The sequence below is a fragment of the Lepisma saccharinum genome, chromosome 5 (genome assembly GCF_977018435.1).
Source record: "Lepisma saccharinum chromosome 5, izLepSacc3.1, whole genome shotgun sequence".
NCBI classification, from domain to species: Eukaryota; Metazoa; Arthropoda; class Insecta; order Zygentoma; family Lepismatidae; genus Lepisma; species Lepisma saccharinum.
Window position 1 is genome coordinate 17,338,337 of NC_139233.1, and position 15,773 is coordinate 17,354,109.

The following is a 15,773-nucleotide window of genomic DNA, read 5'->3' on the forward strand; positions in this document are numbered from 1 at the left end:
AAAAAATATTTTTTTGACAAAATTCGATTTTATTATTCAATATAGTTGCCTTCGAGGGCGATACAACGATTATAGGGGTCATACAATTTTTCGATGCCATTTTTATAGTACGATTTCTCTTTAGCTTCAAAATAGGCCTCAGTTTCGGCGATTACCTCTTCATCAGTGCTAAATTTCTTTCCAGCGAGCATTCTTTTAAGGTCTGCAAACAGGAAAAAGTCACTGGGGGCCAGATCTGGAGAATATGGTGGATGGGGAAGCAATTCGTAGTCTAATTCATATAATTTTGCCATCGTTTTCATTGATTTGTGACACGGTGCATTGTCTTGATGAAACAGCACTTTTTTCTTCTTCAAATGGGGCCGTTTTTTCGTGATTTCATCCTTTAAACGCTCCAACAAAGCTATGTAATAATCGCTGTTGATAGTCTGGCCCTTTTTGAGGTAATCGATGAATATAATACCATGCGCATCCCAGAATACTGATGCCATAACCTTGCCAGCCGACTGTTGCGTCTTTCCACGCTTTGGATTCGGTTCATCACGTGCAGTCCACTCGGCTGACTGTCGATTGGACTCTGGAGTGTAGTTATGGAGCCATGTTTCATCCATTGTAATATATCGACGGAAAAATTCGTGTTTATTACAGTTGAATATCGCTAAACATTGCTCCGAATCATCAAAACGTTGTTGCTTTTGATCGATTGTGAGCACGTGCGGCACCCATTTTGCACACAGCTTTCGCATGTTCAAATATTCATGCACAATATGTCCAACACGTTCCTTTGATATTTTTAAAGTCTCAGCTATCTCGATCAACTTCACTTTACGATCATTTAAAATTATTTTGTGGACTTTTTTGATGTTTTCGTCGGTAACAGCCTCTTTGGGGCGTCCACTGCGTGCATCGTCTTTGATGCTCATTTCGCCTCGTTTAAATTTAGCAAACCACTTCTCAACGGTTGATTTTCCTGGTGCAGAGTCCGAATAATGTTTATCAAGCCAAGCCTTGGCTTCAACAGTATTTTTGTTCGCCAAAAAGCAATGCTTTATTAACACACGAAATTCTTTTTTCTCCATTTTTTCACAATAACAAAAGCTGCTTCACTCACAATGCTATATCTCACGAACTAATTATCCGACAGCTGTGAAATTTATACACGTATCTTTTGAATGTTAGTACTAAGTAAAAATCACATGGATTTAATTCTAGTAACGCCATCTATGAGTCAGCCTACGAACTTTTTAGCCCAACTGTTACATATTATGTACTAAAAACATAAGCAAAACACGGAAGTCTTCATGATCATTGATTTTGTGTAACTTTTACACAAATCAATGATCATTAACAGTACGTTACTGTTACAGTAACTGTAAAAGAAACTCAGTTACTTTCAAAGTACCAGTAACAATAACTGAGTAACTTTTTTAATGATTGACTGTAACTCAGTTACTTGTAAAAAGTAACTTACGGAACCTGTAAGCTCAAAATAGTGCATACTTCCTGGTACTGTTGTAGTACTTTGCAATTGCTGACACATTGTACTGTGGGTTGTTGTCATTTCATCCTAGATGATTACTAAGAAATTTATGCCTTGAATACTAATTCTACGGAATTGATACATAATTGCCGTACTTGTTGCTTTATACTATAGAAGTCTATACAAGTAGTTTTACTGTTCCAACCATCCCTTCACAAGGATATTTTCTGTGGTATGTGGCGAAAAAGCTCCATTTGAAAAAACCTCAATCAGCTCAAATGTGTAGTACTAATTCTTACTTCATATTACGTATCCTCATGAAGACTAGTCAAAGAAGAACTTCCGTATTGAGATAAAATGCACAATAAGAATGTTATCGAAGATAAATTTGCTAAACTTGGGAATGTTAATAATGATTATATATCATTATATAATATATAATTTTTTTAAAAAATGAAGACTGTTGAAACTAACTTACAGTAGAACGTCAATTTTGAGTTATCCAGGAGACCAAGCTGAAAAAACTTAATACGCGGGAAAATGTAAAATCTTGGAAAATTTCTAAACAATTTGCTATGTTGGGACCACCAAGATTGAATGCAAAATGAAGGAAAATGTAAAATCGAGGAACTTAAATATGAGTTCCACTGTAATTATTACTTGCAAATTTTAAATTAATCTATAAATTTGGGAGAGGGCAAGAGCTTCCCTTTGCCCCGCTAGGTTACGCCTATGATTACATTCACACATAGTGAACATACATTTTGAATATTGTAGCTTGAAACATATTGTACTTCAGGCTTTGTGCTAAATACATAAGCATTTTTAATAAGATTTACTTTTAATGTCATTTTATGCAAATTATTTTCTTATCACCCTGTCTCTGAACCGCCCATCCCAATTTTTCTATCAGGCATTAGTACACACTCTGAGCTACCTACCTATAAAATTTGGGGGAAATTGAAGGGGGGGCATTGCATGAAATTCGCTCTTGAAGTTAGTCATTTATTTTTCTAAAAAATACATAAAACTATATATAAAAATACATGTTTATTGATGCATTCATCTGAATGTTATTTAAATGAAAGCTTATACTATTATGAACATAAGAAGACAAACTTGAAGTTTCTAAGGCAAACCCGAGGGAAGATACGATCGTTTATAACCTAATGCGTGTCATTCAAAGTGGAGTAGCATGTGGCGTACACGGAGATCTTTAAAAGCGCGTAACTTCTGAATCCCTTGATCAATTTGTTAAAAGTTGTCATTTTTGTAATCAGCATCAAAACTTCTATAAGCATACCGAATTTCATCAAAATCGGGGATGGTGGGTGACATGGCCTGGATGAATTGACGTTGAATGACCCAGTAATGTCCAAAAAGTAGATCACCATAAATAGTCATCAAGGAATGTAACTCACCTTATGCATATAGGCAACAGTTCTGCTAGTGTCAAATAGGCCCGTGATTGAAAGGTAAACAAAACACAACATATCAGAACAAGAGTGCCTCATTCTGTATCGAACGCTCATTGTGATCCGAGGACAATCTCTTGGTAAAGTGTTAAATGTACAGTAAGAGCGTGGCACAAAGACGTCAGTGAAGAATCATTGGACGTCTGGAAGGTCAAACACAGAATGAAGTCACGTAAGTGTTGACTGTGTCACAGTCATTTCCAGGCTTTGGTGACGGTTCCAAGACACAGTAGATGTTCATGGTAGGCCAGAACAAGGTTTTCAACGAGTTGCAATGCCACAACAGGGCCAATATCTGGCTTTAACTGCACGACGAAACCGGACGATGCCTGCAAGACAACTGTCCTCAAACCTTGCAGCGACCTCAGGGGTTAGAGTTTCTCTCGCCAAACTGTGTACCGGAGACTCAGGACAACTGGTCTTTATGTCAGACGTCAAGTAGTGTGTGTCCCGCTTGATCCACTGCATAGAAGGGCCCGCTTGCAGTGGAGTCAGAATCATCGAAATTGAACCCTGAACAAACGGAGGAAGGTGCTCTTTCACAGATCAGTTCAGATTCAGTTTGCAAAATGATTCCCATCACACATTCATCTGGAGAGAACCTTGATCACCATTTAATCCAAGGAATATTGTGGAAAGGGATCAGTTTGATCGAGATGGAATACTGGTATGGAAAGACATCATGCTCAATGGACATACAGAGCTGCACGCCTCTGCTGGAGTTACTCTTACTGTCCAGAGGCACAGAAACGAGGTACTCTTACTGTCCAGAGGCATAGAAACGAGGCATTCCAACAACATGTGCGACTTTTCAGAGGCGCAGTCAGATCAGACTTCAACTTCAAGGATAAAAAATGACAATACATGTGTGCATCGAACCAAATTGGTGGATGACTTTTTTGTAGGTGAATAAATCCACAGCATGGACTGGCCATCAAGGTCCCTAGACATCAATCCTGTAGTGTCTTAAGGAGACTAGTTAGCTAATGATCCTCCACCAAAGACATTTCCAGAGATCCGCACTCCTCTTCATGGGAAATGGAACCTGCTGCCTGTAGAACTCTCGAACCACTTTGTAAATAGCGTGCTACGTCGTTACAAGGTTGTGTAGCTTTTAGGGGTAAATTCACCCTATACAAGCAAGCCTCTTTTTTCGTCAAGGAAGTATCTTCTATTTTTTTTACTTTTTGCATGTGTCTTTGCACTAAAAAAAAACAATTGTTAATTTCATGCATTCTACTCTATTGTATACCATATAACGTTTTGATTAATTTTCACTATGTTTTAAGCAGATCTGTCACTTTATTAATAAAACATTTTCTCATATCTTAGTTATGCTTAACTTTTGGACACTACTGTAGTCATAAAAATTATAATAATATTTTCACTTTTTAATTATTAACGGAAAATGCCGGTGGAAAAATCTGATAATTGAACTCTAAATCAGGATACGGACAAGTATATCACGTGAAGAACCTCCAAGGTGGCCATCTTGGATTTCGGACGTCATGTATGCTTTCTGACACACTGTTATACATGATTGTATGCCTCCAAATGAAAGCATCCTTTATACACATGTCTTCCCTTTGTGTAAAAACCAAACTAACTTATAAATGGTCAAAATTACTCCTAAAGGAGTTAAGGAGATATGGTCGTTTTGGTTTGATTGTCTGCAGAGGCAGCCATCTTGGATGTATGATGTCACATAGGCAATATGCCACAATAGTAGGCATCAACAAAATATCACAGGGAGTAATTTTCCCCCTTTATATGCCAGAATGTCAATGAAAGTGTAAAATATGTATAGAATCCTTGCAGAAAAGGGCACGAAATAGTTTCACTAGATATATCTCCATAACAGTGCGAGATATGAAAAAAACTATAAGAATCAATTTTGTTCCTTTTTTAATTCTGAACGAAACACGTATCTATAAAAAAATTTCAAAAACAACTATTAAAAAGGAGTTATGATGGATTTTCTAAGTTATTGCATGAAGCGGTAGCCATCTTGGATTTATGACGTCACACAGGCCTTCTGCCACAATTGCGGGCAAAACACCTGGTAGTACATTATTGTGTACCACACTACCACGTATTACCGATAGTCATATATTCCCCTCATTCAAAAACCCACAGACTATAGAAATATTGACATATGTTAATATTTCTCTACCTGACCCATTCACTATTTTGCTAAAGACAAACAAGAACTAGGGCTGATGCCTGATATATCGGTAAAGGCTGATACTAGTAGTATCAGTGTCAAACAGTATCAGTTGGAAATTATTTACCAATATCTGCTGACACTTTTATGCTGTTTTTGTCTTTCATGGGTCTGCAAAAATGCTGCAACATATTCACATAGTCTAAGTATCCTGAAAATTATGCAAAATGTGAAGTTTTAATTTATTTTGCACAAGCATTGTGGGGGGGGGGGAAAGGATTTTGTGTTTACATTTAATATTTTGATGTAATTCTCAAATATTTTAAAGCAAGTTGATGCATATAAATTGAAGTGAAATAAGACACTTAATCAATATATTGAACAACTTAATTGTTACAATTTTCAAACATCAATATGGTGGGAATCGGTAAGATTGTCCGCTCAGCCAAACCAACACATATTATTGATCATTATGTTTACCCAACTACAAGGATAATATGTTGCACCTACAGGTATATACAGGAAAACCTCGTTAATACGATATTGGTTAATACGAAGTCCTCTTTAATCCGAAGTTCTTCCCATTCCCCAGCAGATAAGATAGGATTTATAATGTATTTCAGAACGGATAATTCGAAATACGGATAATTTTTAATACAAAGTTGTTTACAGGACCCTTTGGCAAAACTGGTTTCGCTTAATTCGAAGTAGACACCTGCGTAAGTCGACAAGAAAAGATCGAATGTGGAAAGAGCTTGGACGTTATTTTAACTTGACCTTGACATGTTTCCTTGTCCCAAGAGCTACTGACAACTTGAGGGAAGCAGCCCGAAATGCCCGCTGGGCATTGACTTTCTTTGTTAATGTGCATGGGAGGTCAAGCTCCTTTCCCCGCTGAAAGCATGTTCTTTGTGCCCTGTAGAACTTCATACAAAAAGGGAAACTGTTACAGATAATCAAAGCCACATAGGCCAACTAAAGATCGTCAATCCTCTTAAGACGTTGTCATCTAGGTTTCCTGCAAAAGTTGTCCTTGATCTTACGTATGTTGCAACTCCCGTTTCCCACTTCATACGTTTCCCAACTGTGCCGGTCATAAAATTTGCCAAAAAAGTGTTCTGTTGGCTGAGTGACTTCTCACTTTTTCCTATCAGCAAAGAGGGATGGGGGGGGGGGGGGCGTTGCTAATTGTTTCGGCCACGATTTTCTTGCTTGGAAAAGGATACGGGTTCCTTTCCTTTGGCGTCTAAAATAAAGCAACCAGTTATGAATACCTTCTTCAAAATGAACAAAAACCGCAGGATAAGAAAAGTTACCCCCTCTCTTCTCCTACAACAGCTCATCCACTAGTGTGCATGGCAATGCAATAATTGCAGAATTCAGGTCCCTTTTTCTTGTTTGAATGCAGCTATCTGGATAGGAAATATTGCCCGTATTATTGTCTGTTGCATGGTAAAATGCAATGCAAGGATCATTTCTCTATTTCACACTGCTGATAAAAGTTCGGTCTTCGACAATTGCATTATCTTTAAAATGCAGAGGATTTCTCTTCTACCACCTGCTGCTCTAACTTCCAGCTGGTCTCATTGTGTTTACGCTGCAGCTGGCGCCAGTGTTTAGCCTGGTGTCTGGAAAGCTGTCTCTTGCCGATTACCGCAATGACTCATCCAGCGTCATTGTTTTGAATCTCGCAAAGCTGTTTTGATTTGACGATAACGAAATTCAATCTCCAGAAAGAAAAACAAGTTCGTATAATCGCCGCTTTTCTTCAGAACCATTAAAAAAAAAATGTGCTGAATGTAGGAATACGAGAGGAAAAGTTTTGGCGGAGCGAGTGTTTGACCTCCAGAATACTCCTGAATCCAACAATAAATTGTCGATTAATCTAAAAATACGCAACTTTCGTAAAGCTTGTTTTGAGTTCATTTTATGCTGATGAGCTAAGCAGGACTAAATATACAGTTTAAAGTGGGATCCAAACCAATGATTGTCAAGTGTGGCGCTGTTTAATGTGTCCTAGGATACACATTCGGTGCAAAGAGATCACAAGTTGCATGTATCTTTTTCAGGGTGGATTACAATGCTAGTTGAAGAAGAGTTTGCACTGATCTCTGGAAAGGGGGGGGGGGGGGCAAAGATGAAGTTAACTGAAGCAAAGAAAACGTGACTTTTTTTACGATGTGTTTTAGGCAGCCCCGATGTTTTTTTTGTTTTGTTTTTTTCGTGCCAGGGAAAGGTTGTGTTCTCTCCCAAGAGAATCTTCTCTTACCAGTTAATCCTGTAACGGACAATGTTCTAGTCATAAAATCCAATATTCATTCTGTCCGATTATCTCCCATCTCTTGCTCGCGCCAGTGTGACTACTGTCAAGATTCTTCAGAGTTTCACTTCTTGCAATAAACAAGATTGTTTTCCTTTCAGTAGGTCTCCGTGCAAACAGGTTTCTTATGAACTAAAATTCTAAGAATTTCGTGGAAGAGCAACAACTTTGCACAATTGAAAGAAAATACAGTTTTTTAAAAGACTTTTTGCCACAACATGCATCCCGTGCATAACCAGTTGTATAACTAGGCAGGATAAATGGTGTTACAGTCTCCTAGGAATCTTTGTGTCCGTGATCTCATTTTGTGTAACATTTTTTACACTTTCTTTAAAACGTACAATATTATTATATAGTACATGTAAAGCTTATTTTGTGAGCTACCACCAAGTATAAAACATCCGTTGTGGGGGTTATTTATATTCTACTTTATTTACACCTGAAAGACAGGCACCATCTTCAAAAGTTTGGATAACTCGAAGTCATTTAATTCAAAGTTGACATTTTTTGATCCCTTGAACATCGTATTAACGAAGTTTTCCTGTATTTAGAGATATTACCGGTATTTTATTATTTTTACATGTAAAGGTCTCTTCAGTGGCTAATCATGAAAAGTGTTTATGATCCTGACTCCAATGATTCTGAGTTTGAAATCTGGTCAGGTCATAAGTGTTCCATTTTTGTTTGTTATTTCATTTAATCCTCACTCTTTCTAAATTAACTTAAAATGATATTAAAGCAATGTTAAGTAACCACAAATATGCAAATGTAATTGAAAAAAAGGAAAAACAATATTACCTAGTATTTTAGGCAAAACATAATACATACATATTACAGCAAAGCTTGTGAAATATAACTGCTCAAGCTCTATTCAGTCCTGTTATTTCTTACTATCACATCTTTAAATATTAAGAAATAGATGCATTCCACAATATGGATGGTCCATGATCTCAGAAATTTATATTTTTTGCATATAATGTACTAGTTATCATTCCCCATCTATCCCATGCAAAAAATAAACAAAGAGTTAAATAACATATTTCAGACATTTACTTTTCTTTTTGGCTTACTTTGCCTACACAGTACTTCCCTCAAGTCCTACTTTATACTTTGTAAACAGGATGCCACTGTACAATGACAAACCTTCACAGCAGTAGAGAACAGAAAATTGGACAGATTTTTTTTTTTTTACGGAGGTCCTGTAAGTAGGCACAAGACTGAAGTGATAAGGGTACTTGTTTTGTATTATGTGGCCTGTTCATTAGCCTGGCAACTGTGAAGTGATACAGTGCTTGTTACGTATTGTTCTTTTTCTAGTGTATTCAACCACAAAGCGTGTTATGGCTCAGCAAATTTTATTTTACTACAAATCATATATTGATTCGTGTGTGTTAACTTAGTCTGCATGTGAAGTTCAAAGGTGATTTGAAACAAGATTCCCGGGTGTACAAGTTCCATGCGATTTTTATCTCTAAGGTAGATTAAAAAATGCTGTATACAAGTCAAATCCACACACCCTGGAAGAACTGAAATGTAACATCCTCAAAGAAATTACCAACATTAATCAACGGGAACTGCAGTGAGTTATGGGTAACTTCATCAAGAGGTGACAAAAATTTGTTGACAACGAAGGCAGCCAGTTTCAGCACCTTCTTTCATAAATTGGTAAATAAAAAAATCACTCTTTAAACTAGTTATGCAAACATGCATGCTTGATTCACAGACAGTCTAGAGTACCAACAAAAGTCCCCAAGCACCTCGCTTGCTAATATGTGAACACAGACGCGGCAGTTCACACTTCAATGGATCGCTCTGTATAATGTGAATCACCGCTTATATGTTAAACTTGAGCCTTCTGAATGGTATTATTATAGTACAAGAATCATTAAATATGAACAGATAGAAATTTCTAGATAATACTGCCTCATAATTTGAACAAGGTATGCAGCAAAACTAAGTGTAGTAAATGCTCCCCTGTGCTTTGCACCATGCCATGAAGGCATATAGGGGGTGTGGGGTTAGGGCCCCACACTTTCTTGATCTTGGCCGAGCTGGGAGTGATGTGATCAGCACCGTGCCCTTGGTTGGCCACCTTTACCCCCAGAGTTTCCTCCACTTCGACACTGGGTGGGTGCCACAGCAGCTTGAAACAGTCCCGGCGGTTCTCTTGCATGGTAGTCAGACACCCTAACAATTGAGTTACTGCGACTTCTAGAAAAACTAAAAATCATTCTAATTAATTATTTTTATTGACACTCACCGTATGTACTACTAACGTTTTGGCTGGATCTTCTACATGTCTCACTTCTAGTTCATGTCGAGAACCAGGAAGAAATTTTGGATTCGTTGCTGGCTTAGATGAGCTAAAGATGAAAAAAAAAACTTCTTTGTACTTTGACTTTACACAAAGTATTCTATCCAAGAAATTGTATTTACAATTAACAGTGGTATATGACAGAAGGGTCTAAAGTAAAAATGTTTCAAAGACACTTAGAAATAAATTGGTGTGGAACAGTTTCAGCTTTTGTAAGCTCATCATAATATAAACCTTGAAATAAGGGCTGAGCCGATACCGATCGGAAGGTGTTGGTTGAAATTTTCCCACCAATGCCATCCGATACTATTGTTTATGAGTCCCTTTTCAGAGGTTCCTTCACTCTTCTCTGTGACAGGTTCAAAGGCCAGCACAAGAAGTTCTGCATATAGATTTTCCAAGAAATGCTGGAGAAACTCCCAACCTCCTGGGAAGCAGAATTTTGACAAGATCAAAGGCAAAGTGAAAGTGAAAGCTGCTCCCAAACTTCTCGAAGGTATGTACCTGATAAAGGCTGTGTTGGAAATAAAAGAAACCATTCATTGCCAATTCATGATCCGAAACTCGTGGAGTTAAAAGGGTGGACGTTTCTAAAATCAATATTACTATCATGATGGGCTGTTTCCGGGTCAGATGATTGTGGAGTTCTTGGGAAAGATGGATTAAGGTTGCTGTGGAATTCGTTTTGTTTCATCTACGTTTAAGCAGGAAGGGAGAGTTGTGTATTTGACAATTTCTTCTTGTGTTCTTCCCTTCTGTGTGGGGAGTCTCTTACGTGATTGTATCGCTTGATACCTTAATGACTTGTTTTTATTGCAATGAAAGAGAATAAATTAGAGAAGAGCATAGACAGAGCCAGCCAGATGAGCTCTATTTTAATAACTATGGCTTTTCTACTTCTCATATCAACCCAAACGACAAGAATGAATAGTATTTACATCAAATTGAAGAAGAAACATAATCCACCGATTATTTGGTGTAAATGTAAGACTTTAAAAATCTTGCAACACTTCAAAAACTTATTTCTATGCACCCTGTGTCGAGAGAAGTTCATCCCTCTATAAGTTCATACAGAAAAACTTACCAAATGTTACAGGACATTTTAAGAATATAATGTGATGTGTTAGTATGACTCGGTAATTAGCCTTTGTTATTTTAAACTGGAATTATACAAGTTTCGGCATCAGTATCTGCGGGAATCAATCGGTGAGAGTATCGACATCGGTTCAGCCCTACTTGAAATTTATTTACATCAAGTAGAAGTAGTCGGTCACATAAATATGTGCCTACCTTGTAACTGCTTCATCTAGTCTGGTTGATTTTGCTGCAGCTTTATCAGGATCCTGCAACAAAAGTGAATAATGTGTGTAAATTTTGTTATTCAGTACACACGTTTCAGATAATGACATCAGAACAATCGAAACAAAATGAGGGATAAATGGTAGAGTACAAAAATTTGGAAGAATATCATTTTATTCAAGAATATGATAGTTTCAGATCAGAGGAACAAATATAAATAACTAACATCAAACTGGTGATGCCTGATGAATGGTTTGTCATATTTGCATCCTCATTTATGTTCACAGTTAATGCAACAAAGTGTGTCTGTGGGAGACATTGGCAAACATTGCCATAGTTTGATTTTGTTCCTTAAGGCAGAGGGGACAAAGGTCTATTGTAAGTCATTAACAGGGAACGGATTTATATGTAAATACATATTTATGTATGAAGCTGAAATCAGTTATATTCTGTATTATCTTTGTGTATCATGACATTTAGACTCGAGAAATTCAGTTTCAATTTTCCACATTTGTGCATATATTAGGTTTTGGCTCATATTTTATATATTCTAGTTATTTTTACATATTATTTCCATATGTCAGAACATTTCTCAACATATACTCCATATTCACGCAATAACTACATGTCCCCATTTGACCGAAAGAGTTGGGTGAATTTCTTGCGAATAACTGACAAATTTAAAATACACTTCCATTACTTCTTGCGATATTGAACGCAGTTTTAGTCAATATACAAGGGTCGTTCAAGGTTGACCGGGATTTTCGTACGTAAAAAATCGATGAATAGCCGGATCATGATGAAACGTGCGGGTGACATAATGTATTCCTTCGCGAGTAACTAGCGCCCGGCATGACGTATTTTGCACATGCGCAGCAGATGCAGCGAACATGGCGGCAAGCAGTGTGTCTGTGGTTGTGGAGCAGCGGTGTGTAATCAAATTTCTCGTGAAGGAGAAAGTGAAACCAGCTGAGATTTTCAGACGATTGCAAGCACAGTATGGTGAACAAACGAAGTCGTGGACAAGAATGTACGAATGGTGTGAGCAGTTTCGCGAAGGACGGGAGCTGGTGACAAATGAAGCGCATGGACTCATTCGCCCGACTGCAGTCACACCAGTGAATATCGCACGTGTTGAGCAAATGATTCTTGAGAACCGGCAAGTAACAGTGCGGGATATTGCTGCCGAGGTGAATAATAGTGTCGGGAGTGTTGAGACAATCATTCACGACCACTTACGCTTCCGCAAAATCTGTGCAAGGTGGGTTCCCCGCCAGCTGACATTCGATCAGAAGTGGACACGCACGCAGGACGGTCTGTGAACAGCTTCTGAATCGGTTTCGAGCAGAAGGTGATGAATTGTTGCAATCCATCATCACGTGTGATGAAACATGGTTGCACAATTCAACCCCAGAGACCAAATGACACAGCATGGAGTGGCGGCATAAATGTTCCCCGCCCCCCAAGAAAAGCAAAACGCAGCCGTCCGCTGGAGAGATCATGGCAAGTGTCTTCTGAGACATGAAGGGCGTTATCCATGTGGATTTTCAGGACAAAGGGAGCACGATTAATGCCCAGTATTACTCCACATTGTTGAGTGGTGCTGTACGAAAGTCCATTCGCAAGAAAAGACCTGGGATGTTGTCTGGAAATGTCATTCTTTTCCATGACAATGCCCGCCCTCACGCGGCCAATGTGACAACAACAACTCTGGCCGACATGCGCTGGGAAGTTCTGCCCCATCCCCCCCTACAGTCCGGATTTAGCCCCCAGTGATTATCATTTGTTTGCACCCCTTAAAGACCATCTGGGAGGGAAGAAATTCACGACAGACGAAGCACTGCGGAGCGATGTCCTCCAGTGGATACGACAACAACCAAGTTCTTTCTACGCCAAAGGAATTCGGGAGCTGCCAGAACGATGGCAACGGTGCCTTGGCGCGCACGGAGAATACTTTGAAAAACTGACATAGTTTGGTGTTTCTTCTGCTACCTATTTCCTCTGCAGAAATAAAAGTCCCGGTCAACCTTGAACGACCCTTGTAAATCCATCTTAAGAGACAACAGAAGGAAATTTGCATTCTAACACTTACAACAAAATTTTGTTATTCACTGTTTTGGAAACAGAAAATGAAAACACATTTTCCTTTGTTTTACAATTAATGTCAATGTAAGCGTACTGTATTTTATGTAGCTTGTGTAATGTCTTATATTATAAAAAAGGTAAATTTTTACAATTTTAAGTCCTACTAAGAACTGCAGTGCATCCATTTCGATCTTCAGCCGAGAGATCGGGAAAAGCGTGGCGGGGGGAGCTGGCGGAGATGCCGACATTTGCGGCCTGTAATGCCCGCTTATTTTTATGGACATATGCAGACCTTTATATAAATATTGCAAAACGAGCACTAACCTGTGTTATAATTTATTGGACATATGCAGACATTTATATAAATATTGCAAAACGAGCACTAACCTGTGTTATAATTTATCATCTGTAATTCATCCAAGTTCTGCCCTTATATACACAAAAAAATATACTTTAGAAACGATGTTAAGAGCCACAGATAATAAAACATTTTAATCATAGTTTTGACCAGTAACGTCCTGCTTAAGTTTATATCCTTGAAAGAGTTTTGTGTCGATGGGGGATCGTTTGGAGGTTTCGAATGTGCAACACTGTATCAAGATTACGCTGTAGACGAAACCGTTAAAAGTCAATGGTGTTCGTGAGCTTCCTTGCAATCGGAAATCTCCGAGCTCGAGTTTTTTGTTCCTTCGCGACAGAGCTGTGAATATAGTGGCGAGCAGATGTAAACCAAGAGCGTGTTAATTTCGTACTGTATGCAAGAGTGTTATTATTGGTTACTTGCCGTTACTTGTTTGTGTTATTGCAGATTGTATGTGTGTTGTGTCAGTAAGAGGATTGGAATGCCAGCCGCAAGGTTCACGTTACGAGGGGGCTGATAAGTTCTCGGCCCGACCCAGGAGGACTTTAGCTACAGGCACGAAAGTTTCAACGTATTCTCCCCGAAAGTCAACACACTTGGCACTTGGTGGATATCAGTTTGAACAACTCTTATAATACAGGTTAGTGCTCGTTTTGCAATATTTATATAAATGTCTGCATATGTCCATAAAAATAAGCGGGCATTACAGGCTGCAAATGTCGGCATCTCCGTCAGCGCCGCCCACCACGCTTCTCCCGATCTCTCGGCTGAAGATCGAAATGAACGCACGGTACATATAAATGCATCCTGATTAGTCTTGCTGTGCATAAAGTGGACTTAAAACGTCAACTCAAACCAAACCACACTTATCTGTAAATATAATATATAAATACACATGTGTTAAATGCAATATACTATATATATATATATATATATATATATATATATATATATATATATATATATATATATATTCCATTTCTGAAATATATTAAGAATTACTGCAAAACCACAATTTTTATCTTTGGTGGATATTAGCTTTATTATACAGTACTGAAGCTTTGCAAATTAATTCAGGAAATAATGGCTAACCTATAAGTTTTAAAAATTGTTTAAATCCATCATTTGCCTCTCTACTGTTAAGTGCAAAACACATGATTCTGAATATATTTATCTTAAGGCACATGGAGATATGTTAGCAGAATTACAAACACCATATTTTGATAATGAAGTCATCTTTTTAATCTACAAATCTATATGTAACAGTTATATTCAACTCATCTGACCATTGTGAATCTACCAATATCCTTACAACCAACGTAATCATAAGAGAAAAAATTACACACACACACACATGAAGATATTGTGACAGAAAATACATGCCAAGACAGTGAAAAATAGACATGAACTAACCTTCCTAGCATCTGCTTTAGGCATTGTTGCAAGTCCTTTATGCTTCAAATACTCCAAGTCATCCCAACTGGAAGCAAAGATAAAAATGGTATAACTCAAAGAACCCATAGCAAAGGTGAAGTGCTGTAGAAAATACTGTTTTAGTGTTATAGTTGGAAATAAAATCTTTCTTTTCTTAATGTAAATCAGATGTCACTGTGGTAATGTTGCAAGAAAAATGCTCAATCTACATTAATACGTTTCTAATGCAGAAATTTTAAATTACACAGATAAAAAATTGTAGACCAACAAGTTAGGCATTCTCTATCCATAAAAATATGAATACACATGTTGCCGGCTGAATACTGTTTTGTCGTATGTCCATCTGCACTAACTCTTCACGAGAGCTGATTGAAGTTGGATTTATATGGATTTTGAATACGCTACATGACTTGCACAAACATTTTATTAATGCTGATAATTCACACCACTTGACAGCCAGATAATTTACTTCGGAACGCATTAACAAGTAAGAATATGATGTCATCAACTCATTTCTGACAAAAAGTGGAGATGCGACAAAACAGCATTCAGCGGGTGATGTGTTAAAGGCAATAGAATATGCTGTATAAATTCCATTTATGAATTATTAAAGCTAAGAGTTGCATTTTTAAAATTCGTACCTTACAAAAGGGATAAAAGCAACCTTTCCAGAAAGATTATTTCTTAAAGGAATATATTGCCTGTCCTGTAATGAAAAAAGGTTCAAATGGATTAAATAGAGCACTATTTTGAGTGAACATTTCCCAAACAGAAGGTAAGACTTTCATTCTCAAAACAATCTTTATGTCATATTAAACATATTCTCTTAACATAATGTCCA

The 15,773-nt window shown here is 37.7% G+C and overlaps 1 protein-coding gene across 3 annotated transcripts in view; it reads right to left on the minus strand.

The window, feature by feature from the left end:
• LOC145987679 (uncharacterized) overlaps positions 1–15,773 on the minus strand; it is a 119,846-nt gene that overhangs the window by 93,769 nt on the left and 10,304 nt on the right. For 2 of the 3 annotated variants that reach the window (XM_083122218.1, XM_083122217.1), the window contains exons 3-5: positions 14,912–14,978; positions 11,044–11,096; positions 9,700–9,802 (exon numbers count right to left, since the gene is read on the minus strand). In XM_083122218.1, the coding sequence (XP_082978344.1) occupies positions 9,700–9,802; positions 11,044–11,096; positions 14,912–14,978 (223 nt within the window). Of the gene's footprint in view, positions 1–9,699; positions 9,803–11,043; positions 11,097–14,911; positions 14,979–15,573; positions 15,639–15,773 lie in introns of all 3 variants that reach the window. The other variant, XM_083122216.1, reaches the window with a different exon arrangement.